This window comes from Hypanus sabinus, chromosome 11 (assembly GCF_030144855.1).
Source record: "Hypanus sabinus isolate sHypSab1 chromosome 11, sHypSab1.hap1, whole genome shotgun sequence".
NCBI lineage: Eukaryota > Metazoa > Chordata > Chondrichthyes > Myliobatiformes > Dasyatidae > Hypanus > Hypanus sabinus.
Window position 1 is genome coordinate 78,974,085 of NC_082716.1, and position 21,973 is coordinate 78,996,057.

The window sequence follows — 21,973 nt, forward strand, 5'->3', positions numbered from 1 at the left end:
ATTTTTAACTCTTCAGTTTCTCTAAGCTAGGGTTTCTAAATCTTTTATTGGCTATGGACCAATACATTAAGCAAGGGTTCTGTGGACCCCTGCTTAGGTATCCCTGCTCTAAGCTCAACTTTAATATTCATTCCTCTCCCATTCTATTGGTTACTCATCACACAATCTGTTACTCACACTCCCTGTAAACTCAAAGGGGTGCTGTGTTCCCTTTGAATTTATGGGGTCGCTCTCACAGTTGGTGTGCCAGTTCTGAGTTGTGTGTTTGTGCGATGGTGCAGCTGGGAATGCATAGGTAAGTTGTAAGAGTGATGAGGATTGATGCATTGAGCAGTGTGTGAGGCTGCTGCTGTTGCTTGTGGGGTAGATGTCTTGCAAGGGGCATTGGATAACCCCGTCCATATTTGAGAACTAGCTTTGTAACAGATGCTGAAAGCCTGATTCCCACCGTTAATTTCTCCATGTGTCACTGCCAATCATCTGCTCAATGTACACAAAGGTAGAACTCCACCTTTCCACAGCGTCACAGTCTGTTCTCTTTGTGTTGGGACCTCTTAGACAACCTGCTATTACCTCACAATGACCTTACTGCAGGCACAACATTCTTCCCCTTTTATTAAGTGAAGACTGCCTTATACTGGTTCCAGCCTGTCTTAGGAACTAGACCTTTTCTGTGGGCATTTGAGAGTTTAGGTTGGGGCTGAGATGGAAGCTGAGTCTCATGAGGAGTGGGTAAGATATACTTTGTGCACTGTCAGCTTCTCGTTAACCAGGTCCAAGTTAACCATGCTTTACATTCTCCAAACCCATTGCAAGAGCCGTCCGTTTTAGAACCTATGATCTATGATATGGATAGATATTTTCCGGATCTTTTAAAAAATGATTTCAACTCATTGAGTGGAGTTCAAGAGAACAGTAATTCATTGCATGAGGTCTACTGAGAACCTTATGGTGTTACTAAAGGGTTCAAGATATGGGATATATTTAGAATTGATGGTGCACAGGTCACATTCAGATATCTGGCCACCTCTTCCCAAGTACTTTGCAATAACTATCACCTTAAACGTGGCTGGGCAGCTGAACACCTGCTCATTTAAGGCATATGAATTATCAGTCTGAGTATCATTTCTAACAGCTTACTGATGCACCTAACCTACAAAAAGGCTTCAGCCAACAAACGTAAAAACAGCTAAAGCACAAACCACAAGCCTTAAGTGCAAATGTGATCAGTTGATAGGTGGCCAGCGCTTGGAAATGTTTGGTTGTCTGTTCACACTTTAAGTAAAGGGGGTGTGTATGTGGGCAGCACGGAACATTCTCACTATAAAAAGAAGCTCCCACAGTTGGTTGAGCAGTATAGATACTTAATACACAAGCTGAAGGATTACTTTACACTAGGAGAGGCTACTGAAGGAAACATTATCAAAGGAAGTACTGCTCTGCAGGCTTATTTATTTGCTTGAGTGACCAACGATGCAACAGGGCTATGCATATCCGCAAGTGTTCATGGTGGATGGAAATCCAAACCTCAATCCCTATGTGCAGGCACCAGTCTGGACTCCGCCCACCCTGAAGAAGAGGAGAAAGTGTGACTGCAAGACAGTGGGCTCCATCCTCATTCTGAACTTGGTTCTACTAACTCTGGCATGGGTTGCACTGGGGACGGTCTATTTAATTGACCTCGAAAAGGATATCAAAGAGATAAAAGAGGTACATTGCTAATCAACTAGATGAAAGGTTGAGGTGGGTATGGTGGAGGAACTGAGTGATGTGGGATTAAAGCAGGCAACTTGGATGAGAAGGTGCAGGCTAATTTTTCTTTTCTTTTCTTTTAATCAGGATAATAGAGCAAAGGGTCCACGTGCAGAGAAAATTATTGGTAAGCATGGGCTAGTTTAAATATAATTATGCAAAATGTCATTTACTTTGACCCACTAGTCTTGCAAATGTGATCTGGTACTTCTTGGGGCTCAGCAGAGACCTATGGATTCTGTTATCATTCAGAGTCCTGGGGAGGAGTGCAGAGAGTCAAAATGAAGAAGATAAAGTTAAAAACGGCAATTGCTAAAATGGTATTAACTATCAAGGAAGTTTGCAAAGGAAAAAGACTCACTCTTACATTGAACTCTATCTGAGTTACTCAGAGTGTAGAAAATGATTTTGATAAAATCACCAGTATTTGAAGTTGTTGATTCATTCCAAAGTTGTACTTCATTTGTTCAGTATGTGACACATGATGCAATTCTGTCTCTTCGTGCTAAAGGATCATAACTTTGTGCCTTCCACAGGAGTTAAAAATGTGACAGAACCACCCAGGAATCTCAAAGCAGCTGCACATCTAACAGGTCAGTGACAAATTATTGATACTTGGGCGTACCGGAATCAGTTTTAGAATGGTAGTTCTGAAGAGGACTGGGAGACATAAAATGAAACAGAAAGTAACGGGAGAGACCAGCAAGGACAATGATTCAAAAGCTATGCAGAGAAGGGGTGTGGGCAGTGGAGGGTGAATTTCAGTGAGAAAAACATAAAATAGCTAGGACAAAAATAAATCTATAGAATGAAGACAGAACTAATATCTTGGATTCCTTCCATTTTACTGACTTGAATTTTATTAAATGTTATTAGTTTTGATTAGAATTTTATTTAGATTTGATAAAATGAAGCCATGCAGCCAAAAATTTAACCAATATTCACTCAGGAAACATACAATAGATTTTATTGCTTTCAAGTTTGTCCAGAATTAGACATTTGAAATCAACTAACCTCAGGAACTTTGGGAGGAAAGATTGAAGATTTTAGATTTGCTACCATTGGGAAAGAAGTAATAAAAATACTCAAAATTATTATGGGAATGAATAATGTTGATCTAATTCACCAGGGGGCATAGTTGAAAAACTAGTTCATTGAGACTTCACATAATATGGATGGAAGAATAGTTATGTGCAACAAGTTAGAAGAGAAGCGTACAGAGTCAAGTTGAAGAGAGAAATATATAAGGTAATATATTCAGGGATTAAGGGAAGAAGGGAAATATCAAGAAAAACTTGTTTGGATCAGCTAGGCTTTTTGTGTGTCAAGTTTTCCTACTTTGATATCAGCCCTTGTAATTAAAAAAAAATCAAAATGTGCTGCAGTACTACAATCTTGCCACTAGCTGTCTCTAGTGCACTTTGTAAGACAAGTTAGCAAAATGCTTGGTAACTGAATCTGGTAATGGAACCAGTAAAAATAAGCTGAAGTCTTGAAAGGATTTGTTTAGCATTAAAGTACATCCAAAAGTAGATCAAAGCACACATTGTCTTTTGATAATTAAAAGAAATAAGAATTTATATATGCTTGCTGATTAAGAGAAAGGAATGGCACAGGACCGGTTGCAAGCTCAGAGTGTTTTTACCTGCTCAGTGTAATACTAACAGTTATTACTAAAGAGATTGAACAATTAGCCTGCCATGAGATTACTTTCAGGCATGTAACACAGTGAAATTTAAAATACAAAGCAAATTAAACTAGAAAATGTTGGAAGCAGGTCTTGCAGCATCTTTGCTTGTGTTTTATGCTTGTTGAAGTTGAAGTTATTTTAGTGAACAGGTGACATTCTCAACTCTTACTCCCACCACTGCCTTGTCAGTCAGCAGCTTGACCTGACCTTAAGCATCATTAGATGTGGTAGATTGATATTTTGATATTGATCTAACATTTGGTGTCTAGGTGAACCCAATGAATACAGCAGTAGCTTCTACCTTCATTTCATCTCCTCCAATGAGCTTGGGTATAACTGGGAGCTTATTTGAGACTAGCCAGGCTTCATGTCCTTTAAGAGTCACTGTGACCTCCGACCTCAGACCCTTCCTGAGGACTGTACTCCTTTCCATAGCTGTTGCCTGGCCTGCTGAGTTCCTCCAGCATTTTGTGTCTGTTGCTCAGACCTCAGTTCATCAGTTTTAATCGCATTCCTTTCACTAAAATTATAGAAAAGTCTCCATTGTACTTTACATTCATTGATAATATTATATTTATAGTGGTTTTCATATTCATTTGGTCTGGGTATTTTGGCACTGGACAAAAGTGGAATGCATTCATTTACTTGATGTGTTATCCTAACCACTAGTGACTAATACTTCTTGTTACTCCTAGATAATAAGTATTCATAATGTTTAATTTTGAATTGTATATTAATAATCTTTACTTGCAATGTTTTTACACCAGGCTCTTATCAAAATAAAGGTTCCAACCCACTCACGTGGCATGACCATCTGGGCAATGCCTTTACCCGGGGTGTCCTATATAAAGACAGAGGTCTCATCGTCAATGAAACTGGATTTTTCTTCATATATTCTAAGATCTATTTCCGAGCATTTAAATGTGAACTAAACAAGAACTTAGAGCACATCATGTTCAAACGAACAGATCGCTATCACAAAGACTTGATTCTCATGGAAACAAAGAAAACAAGCTATTGTTCATCGAATGACAAAGACTGGGCCACAAGTAGTTACCAAGGAGGAATAGCATACCTTTCCAAAGGAGAGTCACTTTATGTTAATGTGTCATATCCCAAGTTAGTTGATACTGATGAGTCTAAAACTTTCTTTGGATTATATAAGCTTTAACACATTCGCTCATTTATATAATATTATTTAAACAGAAATTCAAAGAATGTATTCAACTCACACCAGCATTTAAGATCTCTACCCTTTGATTGATCCTTTCTGTTTCCAAACAGGAAAGGATTTGGGAAAGCAATCAATTTTGTTTTAACTGAGGCTGATCTACTCCACAGGATGGAGGAGTGGATAAGGACAAGAAGGAGGACAGAGCCATTTCTGTGGCCATGATTCAATTATTCAGTTGATCTTTTAACTATTAATTTGTCAACAGTAACAAGAAGATTATTATACTCAAAAATTGTTGTTGTGAATTTAAAATATTAAGGTTGAATATTGTTCAACTTCAGAAGAATTTATACAAGCAAAACACAGATATAGGCAATTCAGAAAAGGTCTTTTATTTGACCTTCAGACTCTGTTGAACTGAGAGCAACCTATTGCATTTTAGTGATTACAACACCATTTCAGAAATCTAGTTAAATTTGATATGTGTGCAATGGATTTGGTTGTGAATGCATTGTAAAATATTCATTTTGAAGGCGGAGAAGCTTCCCTGAGAAACATACTGTTGTGTGCATTATATGCAGTCTCATTGAATTGCTCATTTGAGATCTTCTATTCTGGACAAGGGTATCTGTTAGAGCATATCAATGTCCTAGTGGACACCACCTTTGATTTTACGTCACTTTGAAACACAGCAGATTTTGATTTTATTGGTAACCATTTTTATGATGAAAAAATTTGTGCAATACTAACTTACCTAATTGCAATGGTAATGTGTAGATTTTATATTTTTAATTTTATATATGACATAATTTATAAATAAATATCAGTTTTAGAAAAAATTGTCAATGAATTGTGTTAGGGATTTTATTGGAAGGCTTTGACATTTTTCTCTTAATAAGGATATACTCCTGAAAGTTCTACCCAAAAAGTGTTAATCATTAACTGCAATTTCAGCTGCAGTGGTCAGCCTATTTAGAGTTTGTGATATTTACAAACAACCAAGGGAACAAGAATGGGCCACTTGGCCTTCAGGTGTGCTCTGCCATTCAAAGTCGTAAGTGGTCTCATTATAACTTCAGTTCCACATTCCTTTCTATCACTATTAACCCTATCAAGAATGAGCCCCTGCAATAATCAAGACTCTGTTCCAATGCTTTTTAAGCTAGAGTGATTCACAACCATTCAAAAGAGGGAAAATTGTCTCCTCTCATTCTGAACTCAAAAACAGGGACCCACAGTTGAAGATTCCCATGGGAGAATGAACTCCTCATCTGGTCTGTGAAGACCTCATAGGCTCAAGTCCTTTCCCTTTCCTCTGAGTTTCAGAAGACAAAAGCCACAACAGAGACCAATAAAACTTTTGTTGATTCCTTTCAATGCAGTTACACCTGTTAGGAGGCCAAGTTCAGGGGTTTGTATTGGTAATGCTGGCACATGATGAACTTGGAGGGAAGGGTGGCAGTTTCAGAGTTAAGGGACTGGGGCACATGACAGTGGGAATGAAGATAGCATGGGAATTGAGAGAGTTGGCAGAAGGGGTGGATGATGGTAGTTTACTTATGCGAGTCCTAATACCTGAAAGGCTAGGGGTTCTGGGAATGCTCATTGTTGGTTACTGTGTATGGGGATTGAATAGTGCAGTGTGGAAGAGCAGGTCAAGCCTCATAATTACATTGCATCCTAGTCAACAGGTCGCCATCAGTACCATACAGAGTAATGAGCTGGACTACTGTACACAGAGCTCTGAACAAAAGCTAAAACGACCAACTTCTGACTCAGAGAGTTACTGTTTTAGCTAATGTGGTCTAAAAACTGATTTATATTGATGTTTATCTTAAAATTAAACACAGTCTATCATGCACTGCTCCTCCTTTACTACAGGAGGAAGGCTCTATTTTGCTAAGTACCTCTCCAGCCACGATGGTATATTTCATGGCCTAATTTCCTATCCCACGTTCCACTTTGTCTTTACAGCAGCCAATCAGCAATCATTTTGCAGTCAACCAGTCAGAGGCTGCTCTGTCACCAAGTGACCTTTACATGGACCTGGAGCAGCAGACAGATCTAGTGTAAAAGAAACTATACTCAAAGGTGTTAAGCAGACAATTGCTATTTCCTTTCGTTATGCATATTGCAGAACAGAAATAATTTAATCCAGAATGCTCAGAATTTTGGTGGTGCCGGACAGGCAGATTTTTCAGACCATTGGATATAATTTTATTTAATGTTTAATTCACTTTTTTTTAAAAGATGTTGCTCAGTACAGTAATGTAAAGCTTTTTCTAATTTCCAGTTTCCAGGTAAGTTTCAAGAGCATGGACGAAATAGAATTTGATGAGTGTAAAGAGAGCACAGGAATCAGAGTCCAAATGTGCAAGATTGTTTTTATGTCATTTCCGGTACACAAGTGTAAAGGAAAATGAAATAAATGTTACTGCTGATATGATGCACCTCCAAAAGGACAACTTTGTGGTTTGGAGGCTTGTGTGCCTCAATGACCCAGAGAGCTATGTTGGCTGGGGTCAGAGCTTTCTTTGTTAGCTTTTGGTCACCAACACCAAACAGGTCAAAGGGCAGAGGCCAGACTGGTCCTCCAGGTTCGGCGGACCAGCTCAGCACTAACAACCCTGACTCGTAAGACATGACTATTATGGAAACAGCAATGAAGAATCCTGTTGGTATTCCTGAGTCTCCACCCAGGACTGACAGCAGTGAAAAGCAAGACAGAGCTACTGACATGATGAAGGAAGCTCTGATCGCTGTCAAAAATGGAGGACCTCCATTGTTGCCCTAAATGGCAGCAACGTAGTTGACAGTAAGTAAGATCTGATGCAGCACAAGAAAAGCAATAAAATAAAGAACACAATAATAATCAAAAACATAATAAATGTAAATACATAAGATAGCTTATATATATATAGGTTTATTGTATGACCATAAAGTAATGCTGGGCACAGGAGTGTCTGTATATAATGTGACTGACAGGAAACAATAAAGTGGTGGTTGGGGGTGGAAGTGTTGATCAGCCTTACTGCTTGGGGAAAGTAACTGTTTTTGAATCTTGTGATCCTGGCTTGGCTGCTATGTAGTCTCCTTCCTGATTAGAGTGGGGTGAGAGTGGCAAAGAGGGAGCGTGGGAGCGAGGGTCCCAGTGAGTTAGACAGACTCTGGGAATCAGCACCCAGTGAGCCACGTGCTAAACCACCAGAGTTTCTGAACAACTTAAAAGTGAATTATTGGAGTTTTTACCATGTTGCTTGTCCAGGCCATTGCATCATTTCAAGGAAACTCATTCTCTCAAGAACATCTTAAGCACCAACTGTAGTTCTGCGCACTTTAAATAAATAAACCATAGTTAACTTACAAAAACAGAAAATGTAGGGGATACTCAGCATGTCAGGTAGCACCTATGGAGAGAGAAATGAAGTTAATGTTTCAGACCAATGACCCTCCATCCAAATCTTGCCCACTCCAATGACCTAACAACCTACTGCTGTCAGAAGCCTTTGAATTGTTTTTAAATGTTTGACAATCAGTATCAGTAGATTTTAAGTTACATGAAAACAATTAAAAAATAAGAATCATTATGTATTTTATTAAAACAAAGTAACAGTTAATGGAATTAGTTATGATCATGTGAAGTAAAGAAAATAAACAGAGTATTTAACTTTTATTCCCAGGGTGGGCAGTCTGATTCAGCAGATCAGCACGGATCATTTGGGCCAAAGGACGTGGTTCTGTGCTGTATGACTTTGACCCTGAAGTCTACTCACGACTGTGGTAAAGCCGAGGTTCAGCCCAGTGGCTGATGGGAGTTCAGAGGCACCATCCTGTGACCAGTGGCGGGATCGAGAGGTTTGGAGCTTAGAGTAGTGTCAGACCCAGCCCTTCTTCTGATGTCCCGTGCCCTTGATTTGGAAGCTGCAGATGATGTGAGCCTGCACCTCTTGCCTTCGCCCCTTCTTACCACCAGCTTGCTCCATTCTCCTTTCAGATCTTCACCATGGACAGGTAAGAAGACCATTCTCATCGCTGGCTGCCTCTTGGTCTGTCTGTAGCCTCCTATGTCCTGATGACTCGAGAGCTGCCTAGTGACACCCTCCTCACAAGTTAGTTTACCTCCGTTCCTCTGCATTGACTCTGCCCCTCAATTGGCCATGCCCTTTCCAAAACGGGCGTCCTTGTCCTCTCTCCGAAGGGTGGTATAAGCAAAGGTGCCTTTCTCCCACTGGGTGGAGCGTGCCCTGCAAAAAGCAGACGAGGTGTGTACTGGTTTGAGGCAAGGAGTCTGCTTGGGGGAAGTGGCTCTCGTGGTTGTATTTCTGGCACTGTGTGACAAATGAGTGACCTTGGTGTAAGGCTTGCAACAGCACCACAGTAAGAGCCTGGGCTTGGACTGAAGCGTATATTTGCTAGGTGGGAATCTTATTTGATAAAGGATGTTGGTTGGTGAATGACGGGTGTGGTGAGCTAAGCAGCAGCTGAGGGTGACATTTGACTATCTATTCATTCATTGCAACCACTCACACAAGGCAACTGATTACTTGTATTTTTATTTTTATTTAGAGCACAGAAACTAGCACTTCTGTCCCAACGAGCTCGCACCACCCATCACACCATTATGACTAATTAACCTACTAACCCATTCACCTTGAAAAGTTAACATCAAGGTCTTTGGGCCTGAATTTGCCGATGATACAAAGATTGGAGGTGTAGTGGACAGTGAGGAAAGTTTTCAAAGCTTGCAGAAGGAGCGGGACCAGCTGGAAAAATGGGCTGAAAAATGGCAGATGGAGTTTAATGCAGACAAGTGTGAGGTATTGCACTTTGGAAGGAAAATCCAAGGCAGAACATACAAGGTAAATGGTAGGGCACTGAGGAGTGCAGTAGAACAGAGGGATCTAGGAATACAGACACAAAATTCCCTAAAAGTGGCGTCACGGGTAGATAGGGTAGTGAAGAGAGCTTTTAGTACATTGGCCTTTATAAATCAAAGTACTGAGTATAAGAATTGGAATGTTATTGTAAGGCTTTATAAGGCATTGGTGAGGCTGAATTTGGAGTATTGTGAGCAGTTTTGGTTACGTAATTACAGGAAGGATATTAATAAGGTTGAAAGTTTGCAGAGAAGGTTTACAAGGATGTTGCCGGGACTTGAGAAACTGAGTTACAGAGAAAGGTTGAATAGGTTAGGACTTTATTCCCTGGAGTGTAGAAAAATGAGGGGAGACTTGATAGAGGTATATAAAATTATGATGGGTATAGATAGAGTAAATGCAAGCAGGCTTTTTCCACTGAGGCTAGGGGAGAAAAATACCAGATGACATGGGTTAAGGGTGAAGGGGGAGAAGTTTAAAGGGAACATTGTGGGGGGACTTCTTCACACAGAGAGTGGTGGGAGTGTGAAATGAGCTGTCAGATGAATTGGTAAATGCGGGATCACTTTTAACATTTAAGAAAAACTTGGACAGGTACATGGATGAGAGATGTATGGAGGGATATGGGCCAGGTGCAGGTCAGTGGGACTAGGCAGAAAAATGGTTCGGCTCAGCCAAGAAGGGCCAAAAGGCCTGTTTCTGTGCTGTAATGTTCTATGAACTCTTGGTCTCACCACCACACAGCTCTCTGGTCAATCAGTTCAGTACTGGGAGGTGAAGAGCGTTGATGGCGAAGATAAAAACACCGGGTTCAGGAGAGATGCATGTGAATTTGGAAAGTGGCTTAGTTTGTTTTCCCTGGAACGGGGTGGGGGGGGGGACATCTGGGAGAGTGGGTAGTGTTGTGTAGATAGTAGGAGCTGTTTCTCCATAGCAGAGAGGTCTGACACTGCATGGCAGCGGTTTAGGGTAATGGAAAAGAAGTTTAGGAAGGATCTAAGATTAAAGAATTTTTGCAGCACGGAAAAAGGCTGTTTGGGGTCAATGAGATGGTGCCATTTGCAGCACCTTTAGTTTTTCACGGAAAGAGGTTAGAATCTCGAATGCACTTGCCTGAGGAGGTGCTCCCGCGATGTGTGACAGGATGGTTTGGACCCAAATGCTGGAGCATCTGAAGCAAGGATCAAAGCACTGGATCGGAAACTGAGCACAAAACAGACTCTAGACAAAATCACTAGTAGGCTTACGACTGAACAGCAAACCTCGGGTCAGATGCTCTTTAAATACTCAATTCTTTATGCCTAAAACATGACTGCCACTTAGTGGGACCATCCCGCACCGTAAAGGGGCTGCACCAGCTATCCATATTCTGGAGAATTAGAGCGTCTAAATCCCAGAAGCTGACGTGGTTGGACACGACTGATAACAGGATCCCTTCCTCTTTGGCTGACTCCTGACAGCCTTGGCTGTTTGGAGAGACAGTGATGATAGTCGTGGATGAGAGCCGGATCCGAGGTAGCTCCTTCAGGCACCCAGCATCTCTCCTGGGGTCCGAATCCGAGTCCATGAGGTATTACCGAACACCCCAAACAGTACGTGTCCAAATGCCTTCTCACTGTGAAGACCTGTTCCCCATTGATAAACCTGGGTGGCAATGGGGTCAAGGGCAAGGTGCAGACAGGTTTTAATTTAGAGATTTGGAAGGTGGGATTGATCTTCAGAGCCTTGGAGAGCTGCAAGTTGTAAGCCACCGGGTTTACTTCCTCAGGACTCTGAAGGGTCTGGTGAACTTGGATGGGAACTTTCTAGACTCCACCTGGAGAGGCAAATCATGAGTGGACAGTCAGACCTTTTGGCACCCTGGCTTCTTCCTCCATTTGCCTTAATTTCCACCTTCCAGGCTGATGCCAGCAAAATCTTTCTTGCCCTAATCTACTTTTGCTTGCAGATTGGATGAAATCTTCTGCCGCAGAGACCCCAACCTCAGCCTTCCGTTCTGGAAAGATTGGCAGAGTATAACCAAACTGGTACTGGGACAGTGACATCCTGTCTGCTGAATGCTATAAGGTGTTGTGGGCAACTTCTGCCCACGTCAAATGGTTGAACTGCACATCAAGTCTTTCTGAGGCTAGGTATCTCAGGGTGCAATCTAAATCATGTTTGATCTGCAGCCATTGGACTGCCGGTGAAACCCTAGGGAAAAACTTGCTGTTGTTCCAAATAGCATGCGGAATACCTTCCAGAAATGTGATGTGGATTGTGGACCACAATCCGGGACAATGTTCACTGGGGATCCATGGGTCCTGAAGGCCTGATCCAGGAGAATTTTGGCCATCTTCACTGCAGTTGGTAGCCTCTGCAAGGCAAGCTTTTGAAAACCAATTGACAACTACCAGGATGACAGTCTTTCCCTTGGATGGAGGAAGACTGTGACTAAGTCTATGGAGACATGCGCCCATGGTCTTTCTGGAACAGGTAGGGGGTTGGGTTCAGGGTTCCTTGTCTTGGGCTCACACCTTGCATGCCTGGACATGCTGGCTGGACCTCTTTTGTCATTTCGCGCCACCAATACCTCCTCTCAAGGGTCTTGGCATTCCCTGGGTGAGTGGTCATTCTCAGTGAATGTCCCCGTTAGAACACCTGGGACTGGACAGAACTTGGGACAACCAGCTGACCTGGGGAACTATTCTCAGGAATCTCCCCTTGCACTTGGGCCTTGTGAACAACGGTGTCGATTCCCCAATGAACTGATGCTACCAATTTGGCTTGGGGCAAATGGTAGTAGGTCACTCCTCTCATTCCGGTTGGTCAAACTGATGGGACAAGGCGAATGGCTTCAGGTTCTTTGACCCCTGTCGATAGGCCAGGATGAAAGTAAAGCAGTTAAAGAACGAAGCCCACCTGGCCTACCTGGAAATCTGCCTCTTGGACTCCTGAATATAAGCCAGGTTCTATGGTCAGTCCAAACGATAAAAGGGCTCTTGGTCTTCTCTAGCCAGTGACAGTATTCTTCCAAAGCTAACTGAACCACAAGAAGCTCCCGATTGCCAATGCCATAGTTTCTCTCAGCTGGGGATGGCTGCCTGGAGAAGAGGGCACACTGGTGCAATTTACTGTAAAGGTGATAGTTGAGACATCACTGCACTCACTCTGATGTGTGAGGTTTCCACCTTCATCTCTCTCCTTGGAGTATCTTGAAAGCTATATTCATGAGTTGAAGGGGGTAACAATTCATGGTTGTTATGCAGCTTAATTCCCCATAATCAAAGCTTGACTGCAGGCTCCCATCTTTCTTTCGTACAAAGATGAAGCCAGCGCTGGCTGGTGAGGTGGCGGGCAGAATGTACCCAAGGCAAGAAACTTCCTTTATTTACCCTTTCATTGTGCTTTGCTTCCGGCCTGAGAGGGCATGCAATCAACAAATACCTGGCAGCAGGTCTATAGCACAGTTGTAGGGTCAGTGTGGTGGAAGAGTCGAGGCCTTTCCCTTGTTGAAGACCTCCTCCCGATCCCTGTAGATGGAAAGGATCTTAATGGGTTTGGGTGTTGCTATCTCCTCTGGACATTCCTTCGAGGACATCTCCTGAGGCATCTTAGGTGGCAGGAATGGTTTGATGGACCTGAGTCCCCTCCCTAGGTTCACAGAAATCATTTGCAAAACAACGGCCAAATCAGAGTCCAAATCCCCATCTGTATCCTCAGGCGAGAACAGCAAGGCATTACAGATGGCCCTTGTTACCTCCCCACCGGGATAGGCTTCAAAGATCTGTGATAGGAGTCTTTCCTTTCCTCGAGACCTGGCGCCTGGATCCCTTCAGCTTAGCTGCAGGTTTTCCAGAGTCCCTCTCTCTAGGTCCTGACGCACAGTTCTGTTGGCCAGGTCCAGCTTGTCTGTCCTTGAGGACAGGACTAGTCTCTAGGATGCCTCAGGTTAGGTTACCTCAGACTGAAGGCCACCTTCTTGTTGGTCACTGGTTTCAGAGGAGTCTGGGGGTCAGAGCACAACTCCGCCAACAAACCCTCTTACAACGATTGGACCAAGCAATGATTCTCCCCTCCCCCCAGTCCACAGATGGGTTATGCTGGGTGCCCAAGGATCAGAGGTGTGAGTAGACAGTCAATAAAGTAGAAATTAATCTTTCTACTATCCTTATCTGCAAAACCACAGTCTGCTGCTGGAATTGCCTGGTACTCAGCGAGTAGCTGTCCAAGACAGTGTGGGAATGGACTAGCTCAACTCTTGCCATGGTATGTTGAGCCAATGGGTCATTCTTAAGTCCAGAAACTTACCTGCTGCCCCAGAGTCCACAAAAAACCTTCACCTGCCTTGGGTTCTTACCCTAGGTGAACGCAGCCTTTAGCACGAAATTAAAATCCGTGGGAGTGGCTGCTACCTTCACAGTCCTCCTGGCACTGGATGGTCTTAGCAGCTTTCCTGATGGTTTCAGCCTGGGATATTCGACCCGCAGGTGACCTGCTTCCCCGCAGTAGTAACAGCAGCCTTGACTCCAATGTCGGGACCTCTTATTGGTGGAGAGCCAACCTACGTAAGTTCATCAGGATGTTGAGCAGAAGATGGGCTGGTCACGGTCCGAGGTTGAGGAGTGGAACAATGATGTGTTGGGACCAGGCTCGGATCTGCTTTCTTCAACCTCCTGAAGTAGTCCCACTTTCACTCTGCCAGGTGATTATTGAGATGAATAGACTGGCGGACCAGAACCTTTGTTCTCTGTTGGTTCTCCCAAGTCGAGGGCATCCTTCAGTCCATCTCAGAGACCATGACAGTATAGTTGCCAAGGCCTCCCCCTTCCAGCCACTGTACTGGGCTAAGGTCCGATATTCGATCACATAGTTGGTCGCTGACCTTCTACCCTGTTGAGTCTTCATCAGGTGGTCTGAGGCTTGGCTGGCTCTGGTGGTGCAATGGAACATTTTCCACAAGGTGGCCATGAATTCCTCCAAATCCGAGCAAACCTGTGACCCATGTTCCCAATGCTCGGTGGCCTAGGCTAGGGCTCTTACAGTCAGAAGAGAGATAATGAAGACCTCTTTCTCGGGTTCCAAAGGGAACTGGATCTGCTGGAGTTCAAACACCAATGCGCATTGGATGAGGAAGCTGCAACAAGAACCCAGGTCACTATTGAATCTCTCTGGGGTTGGAAGAGGTACTGAGTCTGCAAACTGACCGTCTGGCTCTTCCGAGCATCTCTGACTTCCTTCTTGTGAAAGCTGACAAACGGCTACCTGGAGTTTGTGAATCTCTAGGCTGTCTGGAAACTCTCTCGCTGTAGCTGGTCACAGTGGATGACAGACTCTGATACATGGCAGTTGTACTGTGGTAAGAGTCCTTAGCCGGGATGGTTTGTTCCCAAATGCTGGAGAATCTGAAGCAGGAATCGAGACACAGTATCAGACAGAATTGAGAAATGAGCACAAAACAAACACTCGATTATATTACTGGTTAGGCTTACGATTGAGTGCCAAATCGCCATTCAGGTGCTCTTTAAGCACACTATTCTCAGTGTCCAAAACATGATTCCAATTAGCTGGACCGTTCTGAACCTTTAAAGGGGCCATGCCAGCTAGCCATGCTTCAGAGAGTTAGAGCATCTGAGTTCCGGAAACTGAAGCGGTTGGGTGTGTCTTGTATTTATGAACTGTCTAGATGAGTAGTTGAAACTCTAGCCACAGAAGGCTACTGATCAACTGTTGATCAATGAGATTAGTGTAGATGGGTGCTTGATGGCTGGCATGGAAAAGATGGGCTGAATGGTCTTTCTGTGCTATATGCCTCAACGACTCTGTGGCAATGTTAATATTGGAGAGAAAATAGAGACAGGATAATAGTTTTGAAGGACAGAGGGGATGAGATTGGATCTATAGGTGAGGAGGAATTTAACAATGAGAAAAGGAAGTTGGGAAGTTAGTAATTCCACGAGTACAGAGTTGAGATAGAAGGAAGTCATTCGCAAGAACAGGATGAAGACATGACGAGAGTTAGGAGGAGGTTGGAGAAAGGACTTAACCTATTTGGTCAGTGATCTGAAACATTAACTCTGGTTTTTACTCCAGGGATGCTGCCTGACCTGCTGAGTGCTTTCCCAGTTTTCTGCACTTACATCTTCACAAGTGGAATCTCTCAAAAACCCATACCTGTGCTGAGGTGAGGAGGGATCCGTGGACTATTATATTGCAGGCAACGGCAACTGGATGCAGACTGGTCATTAGAGTATTCACAATGGATCGGGACCAATAATTTGCAGGTTGTGGGACTGATGGCAAGGCTCTATGGGGAATGTAGACTCAGTGATCTGAATGGTGTTTTTATTTGTGTTTTGACAACTCTGTAATCTTAAAACTCTATGAAGTCACTTCCAATGTCCAGCTTTCTACCTTTAACTCTGAAACTACCATAATAATTCTGTGGGTACAAACTGCTTGATCATCCCTCTCCTAATAGATCACACAGTTCTGATGAGAGCTTATTAACCTGAAACATTACTTGCCTTTCTCACCCCACGAACACTGCTGTGACCTGCTTGGTTAGTTTGAAACATCTGCAGGTTCTCTTTTTCCACTTTCAATGCTTCTGAAGAGGTGGTTCCACGGCACAATCTGCTTGAAGTTTAGGTTTATTTCAGAGCACTGTGGTTTCCACCCTAGTGACTGGCTGCCATCTGTGGAAACAAAGAGCAGCGGATCTTCTTGACTTCAGAGAGATTTCTGGCTGCTCAATGACTTCTGAGGAACTGAATAAACAGAAGTAAGGCTGCTGAAGCTGCAGCAACATTTGTGCTCAGATGCAAAGATGAATGAAAACTTAATTGCACACGACAATAGACAATATGTGCAGGTGTAGGCCATTCAGCCCCTCAGACCGAATGTTCACTTCACTTCACCTACAATGAATTGCGTAACTTTTAATTTAACTTCATTAATTTCTTCACTTTGCTGTTCTCTGTTACCCTGCAGCCTTCCTATTCCTTCACTCAGCCTCTCCTGGTAGCCCCATTCTTGCCTCATCCCATTGCCTCTCTCCTGAAAGAAACCTATGGGGCCAACAAGAAAAACATGCAAACTCCACACTGACAGCACCTAAGATTTGGACTGAAGCTGATAAGAGGCATAGCTTGAGTGGATAGCCAGAGACCTTTTGCCAGGACAGAAGCTTCTTTGAAAGAACATGACATGTCCATCAGTTCATGAGAATCCCTTACTCATGAACACTCAGATGGGCAAGGAGTATCCGAGCAGAAGTAAGAACATCTGACCCATTTGTTGGTAGTCTGGCATTTCCTTCCAAGCTGCTCTCCAAGTCAATCAACTTCTGTTCCATGTGCAATCCAACCATAGTCTTATCGAGCACCTCAGAGGTCACAGAACCGGGTGCCTTAATTCCAAGAGGAAGGAGAAGATGAAAGATGGCATGTTTAACATGCCAAAGAGGATGAAATCCAGTGTTAGGGTTGTGGTGTATTTGCGTGAGAATGGTTATCAGATCGCTTGCTCTTGCAGTCTGACTTTATCTGACATTTAAACGTATTGTTTCTGCTCAGTTACCAGTGCAGGTGTTAAAAATATCCACTTTTTTGGTTGCAGTGACCACACAATATCCTCTTGCAACATTAAAAATGTTGCAAACAATGACCAGTTCCTAGAATTGACTAGTAATTATAATCATTCAATGATAGGCATCGGTTTCTTTTTTAAACAGTTGTGAAGCTACTGTGATTCTGATCCTTTCACATGAGCTTGTGTTTATGCAAATCAGGTTGGAAATCAAACAAAATGGCATTCAGAAATATTAGCATTAATTTCAGTTTTATTCACTTCTCAGCTTGTGTTGTTAGTTTATGGAAACTACAAAGGTGAGTGCTATGGAGTATTAAGCCTGCGGCATTTACGCTGTGGAAGATGTGACTGTTAATTTTTCTGGGGAGGAAGAAATCAAAATGTGTATTTAGTTAGATATTATATGCAATGATTATGATAGACACATGGTGATGGAGTAAGAAAAAGTGCATGAAAATGTAAAAAGATATATGTAAATGGCCATATAAGCAAGACTAGCAGATTGAACTTAGCAGGTGGCAAGGAGCTGTGGTTAAAGTTCAAAGTAAAATTTCTGATCAGAGTATATATACGTCACCACATACAGCCCTGAAATCCTTTTTCTGCAGGCATGCTGAGCAACTGTAAACAAGATCTGTAAAATGTAAACATCAGGAACTAACTGTAAACAAACTGCACGAAATGCAGAAAATAAATAAATACCAATAAATTGCGAGCATGAAATAACAAGATAAAAGAGTACTTAAATGAGTGTAGCTAGCCAAGAGCCTGATGGTTGAGGGATAGTAATTGTTCTTGAACCTGATAGTATGTGTCCTGGGGCACTTGTACCTCCTACCTGATGGCACTGAGAAAACAGCACGGCCTGGGTGGTGGGGATCTTTGATGACGGATGCTGCTTTTCTACGGCAATGTTTCATGTAGATGTGTTCAATGGGTGGGAGGGTTTTACCCATGATTACTGGGCTGAATCCGCTGCCTTTTATAGGATTTTCCACTCAAAGGTGTTGGTGTTTCCATACCAGGCTGTGATGCAGCCAGTCAGCACACATTTGTGGAAGTCCACCAAAAGTTTTGATGATATGCCTAATCTCCGCGGACTTCTGAACACGTAGAGGCACTGTTGTGCTTTTTGTGCCATTATATTTATCTGCTGGGTGCAGGACGGGTTCTCTAAGATAGTGACACCCAGGAATTTAAAGCTTAATGGGTGATACTGTGATTAGAATTGTGTTATCAGCAAAGTTTCCTAGAGCTTAGAGTGCAGTTTCTTGCTTTTTATGTTCTGTTGCATTTAGACCATCCTCTACAGTCATCATCTTCATTATGTGCTGTGTCATATGACATGGGCAATCATGGTCTTTGGCATATTTCTTTAAAGAAGTACGTTGCCATTGCCTTCTTCTGGGCAATGTCTTTACGAGACGGTTGACCCCCGCCATTATCAATACTCTTCAAAGGTTATCTGCCTAGTGCCAGTAGTCACATAACCAGAACACGATATACATCAGCTACTCATACAACCGTCCACCACCTGCTCCCAGGGCTTCACATGATCCTGATCAGGGAGTTAAGCAGGTTCTAAACCTTGCCCAAGGGTGACCTACAGGCTCGCAGTGCGAAGGAGCACCTTATACCTCCATTGGTAGAGACGCATCTGCATCCTGCCACCCACTACGTACAGTAAGCTGAGTAATACAGGTGGCAAAAATTGGCAACATGAGGAGGGGATGATTGGACTGGAGGTGCAAATAGTTTGTTTTGTCAATTGGGCAGACAAAGTGGAAAATTGAATTTAATCCATAAGAGTGTGAGGTAATGCATCTGAGGTGGTGCAAAGAGGAGAGAAGCAGGAAAATATAGAACAGTGTGGAAGAATAGTGATACCTTATAATGTATGTGCACAGATACTAGAAAGTAGCAAGACAAATCAAAAAGCTATCCATTTCATTAGCTGAGCTGTAGAATTCAAGAACAAGGTGGTTAGTCTAGAACAGTACAATACTAATTAGACCACAGCTCTGACCACTACATTACAACAATGATGTGATTACATTACAGGTGATGTAGAGGAGATTTCTCTCTCCTTTCCAGGTCTTCTGAAGGATTTTTGAACTGAAACATTAACTGTGTCTCTTTCCACATATGCTGTCTGACTGGCTGAATATTTTCAACATTTTCAGTTTTCAGTTGTAATTCACCTGCAATCTATTGTGTGTTGCTTTCCTTTGCTGATGAACAGAAGGCCTTCCCGTGAGAGGATACTGGGCTAATTCACTGATGTGGGATTGAGTGGGAATCATGTCAGACTCACAGCAAGCAGGTAAGATTAAGAAAAAGGTGGTAACATTAAGGTAGCACAGGTAAATGGGGATTGTGTCAATTGAATTACCATGGTGTGTAATATTTGTGGAAAAAGATTCAAGGCAAACTTTAGCAAGGAATTGTGGATAGACTTGATGTAGGAATAGACTATTCCAATTGACTACTAGTGTCCCAAATCACCTTGAGTTAAAGGACACTATATGTAAGTGATGCTTAAAGTTAAATGGAAACATCTGGAAAAAATAAAGGATGATATTTGTATAGTATTTATAAATGCACAAAACTATTAAAGAACATAAAGCTAGCTTATGAGTCTTAACCAATTTTCTCTCAATTGGACGGGTTTTGATGGAATTCAGTAAATGAGGTTAAGGAGCTTCCTGTCAATCAGTTGGTTCAATCCCTGATGACAGTTGGTGAAATTAATTCAGTTAGGTAATCTGGAATTACATTTGGAAATGGAGTCTCAGCAATGGAGGATTGGCTTCCTGCTCTACCTGCTTCAATAATGTTCACAAGAGAAACAAATCTACTCTCTTTACCCTGTCTGGCCTGTAGGCGACTCCAAGCTAAAGTAACTGTCTTCCGAAATAGCCTAATAGCCTAATAGCTTAAAACAGCAAAAAGGAATGGATTAAAGAGATAATGAAGATATGACATCTCCTCCTTCTTCAGCAGTAAATATGATCTTTCTAGGGCTATCCAAATCATATAAATGTATTTTAAAAAAGAATCAGGAAAATAGACGCATCAGTGGGACTGTATTCTGGCAGGTGAAGGAGCCGATAGAACATTGTTCAAGAAAGCTCAGTTGCTCGGTATTCAGAATGAGGGAGTAAATTGGATTAACCTTTGGCCTTGTGGGAGAAGTCAGGTGTGGTAGTAAATGGTTGCCTGTGGCTAGTGGAGTGCTGCAGGAACCGGTGCTGGGTCTGTTGTTGTTTGTCATTTATATCAATGATCCAGAAGATAATATGGCTAAATGGATCAGCATATTTGAGGACTACACCAAGATTGGGGGTGTAATGGACAGTGAGGAAGGCTACCAGAGCTTGCAGCAGGATCTGGACCAGCTGGAAAAATGGGTAGAAAAATGGCAGATGGAAATTAATGCAGACAACTGTGAGGTTTTATACTTTGATAGGACCAACCAGGGTAGGTTTTACCTAGTGAACAGCAGGGCATGGAGGAGTGTGGTAGAACAAAGGGATCCGGGAATACAGGTTCATAATTCATTGAAAGTGGTGTCACAGGTAGAGAGGGTCCTAAAGAAAGTCTTTGGCACATTGACCTTCTGAAATCAAAGTATTGATTATAGGAGTTGGGACGTTATGCTGAAATTGTATAAGACATTGATGAGGCCTAATTTGGAGCATTGTGTGCAGTTTTAGTCACCTACCTACATGAAAGATGTAAACAAGGTTTAAAGAGTGCAGAGGAAATTTACAAGGATGTTGCCAGATCTGGAGGACCTGAGTTATAAGGAAAATGAATAAGTTAGGACTTTATTCCTTGGAATGCAGAAGGCTGAGGGGAGATTTGATAGAGATATGCAAAATTATGGGAGGTTTACATAGGGTAAGTGCAAGCAGGCTTTTTTTCCTCTGAGGTTGGGTGGGATTACAACTAGTGGTCATGGGTTAAGTGTGACATACCAGGTCTCCTCATATTCGTAATGAAATATAGCCACTGTCATGCCTTCTGTGTAATTGCATTAATATGTTGGGCCCAGGATAGAGTTTCAGAGATGTTGACAACACAGGAACATGAAACTGCTCAACCTTTCCACCGCTGATCCCTTGATGAGGACTGGCTTGTGTTCCCTCGACTTACCCGTTGAGTGCAAGGCTGTTGCAATAACACTCAACTAGATGATCCATCTCACATCATCTGAGATTCTGCTGAAATCAGTTGTGGCACAGGTGAGCTTATAGATGGTGTTTGTGCTGTGTCTAGCAATGCAGATATTGGTGTAGAGTGAGCCTAGCGGACTTGAGCTGTGCTGGTGAGCTGGGGTATATCATTTCTGACCCACACTGATTGTGGTTTCCTGATGAGGCCATGAAAGAAAGAAAATGGGGAGGGGGAGGATTTCATTTTCCCCCCTTCCCCGGTTTTTTCTTTTTTCCAAGGCCTTCTGTCTCTTTCACCAATCAACTTCCTAGCTGTTTGCTTCATGCCCTCTCCCTCTAAGTTTCACCTATCGCCCAGTGTTTTCCCCACTCCCTTACCCCCACCTTTCAAATCTGTTCCTCAGCATTTTTTCTCCAGACCTGCCGAAGATGCTGCCTGGCCTGCTGAGTTCCTCCAACATTTTGCTTGTGTTGCTTGGATTTCCAGCTTCTGCAGATTTTCTCTGGTTTGGTCCTGTGAGAAGCTGAAGTCCTCTGGTGCAGCCAGGCAAGAAACTAGAGGTTATCAAGAGCCTAGAAGAAGGCCAGAGGCCCAATATACAGCCAAGAGGGAAGGTGCAGCCTCTGGGAGTGGCTGGGAGGGTAAGGTGGGACAGGCAGCTGGATGCGTCACCTCTTTAGGTTAGAGGACTAATGCTATAGGGTATTCAGTTTCTACACTATTTAATTT

General features: G+C 42.8%; 1 protein-coding gene and 1 long non-coding RNA gene across 2 annotated transcripts; both read left to right on the top strand.

Annotated features, from left to right (window-relative positions):
• The first annotated feature begins 1,390 nt into the window (after positions 1-1,390).
• Positions 1,391-5,442, top strand: LOC132401615 (tumor necrosis factor ligand superfamily member 6-like). Its single transcript, XM_059983639.1, has 4 exons — positions 1,391-1,710; positions 1,840-1,879; positions 2,289-2,345; positions 4,210-5,442. Exons 1-4 carry the CDS (start codon positions 1,474-1,476, stop codon positions 4,611-4,613), a joined length of 738 nt encoding a protein of 245 aa, XP_059839622.1. The 5' UTR covers positions 1,391-1,473; the 3' UTR covers positions 4,614-5,442.
• A 1,253-nt stretch (positions 5,443-6,695) lies between these two features.
• Positions 6,696-19,375, top strand: LOC132401616 (uncharacterized). The gene is made up of 3 exons (XR_009514634.1): positions 6,696-6,916; positions 8,297-8,627; positions 19,308-19,375. It is a non-coding gene; the product is annotated as an uncharacterized LOC132401616 (long non-coding RNA).
• Positions 19,376-21,973: the final 2,598 nt, after the last annotated feature.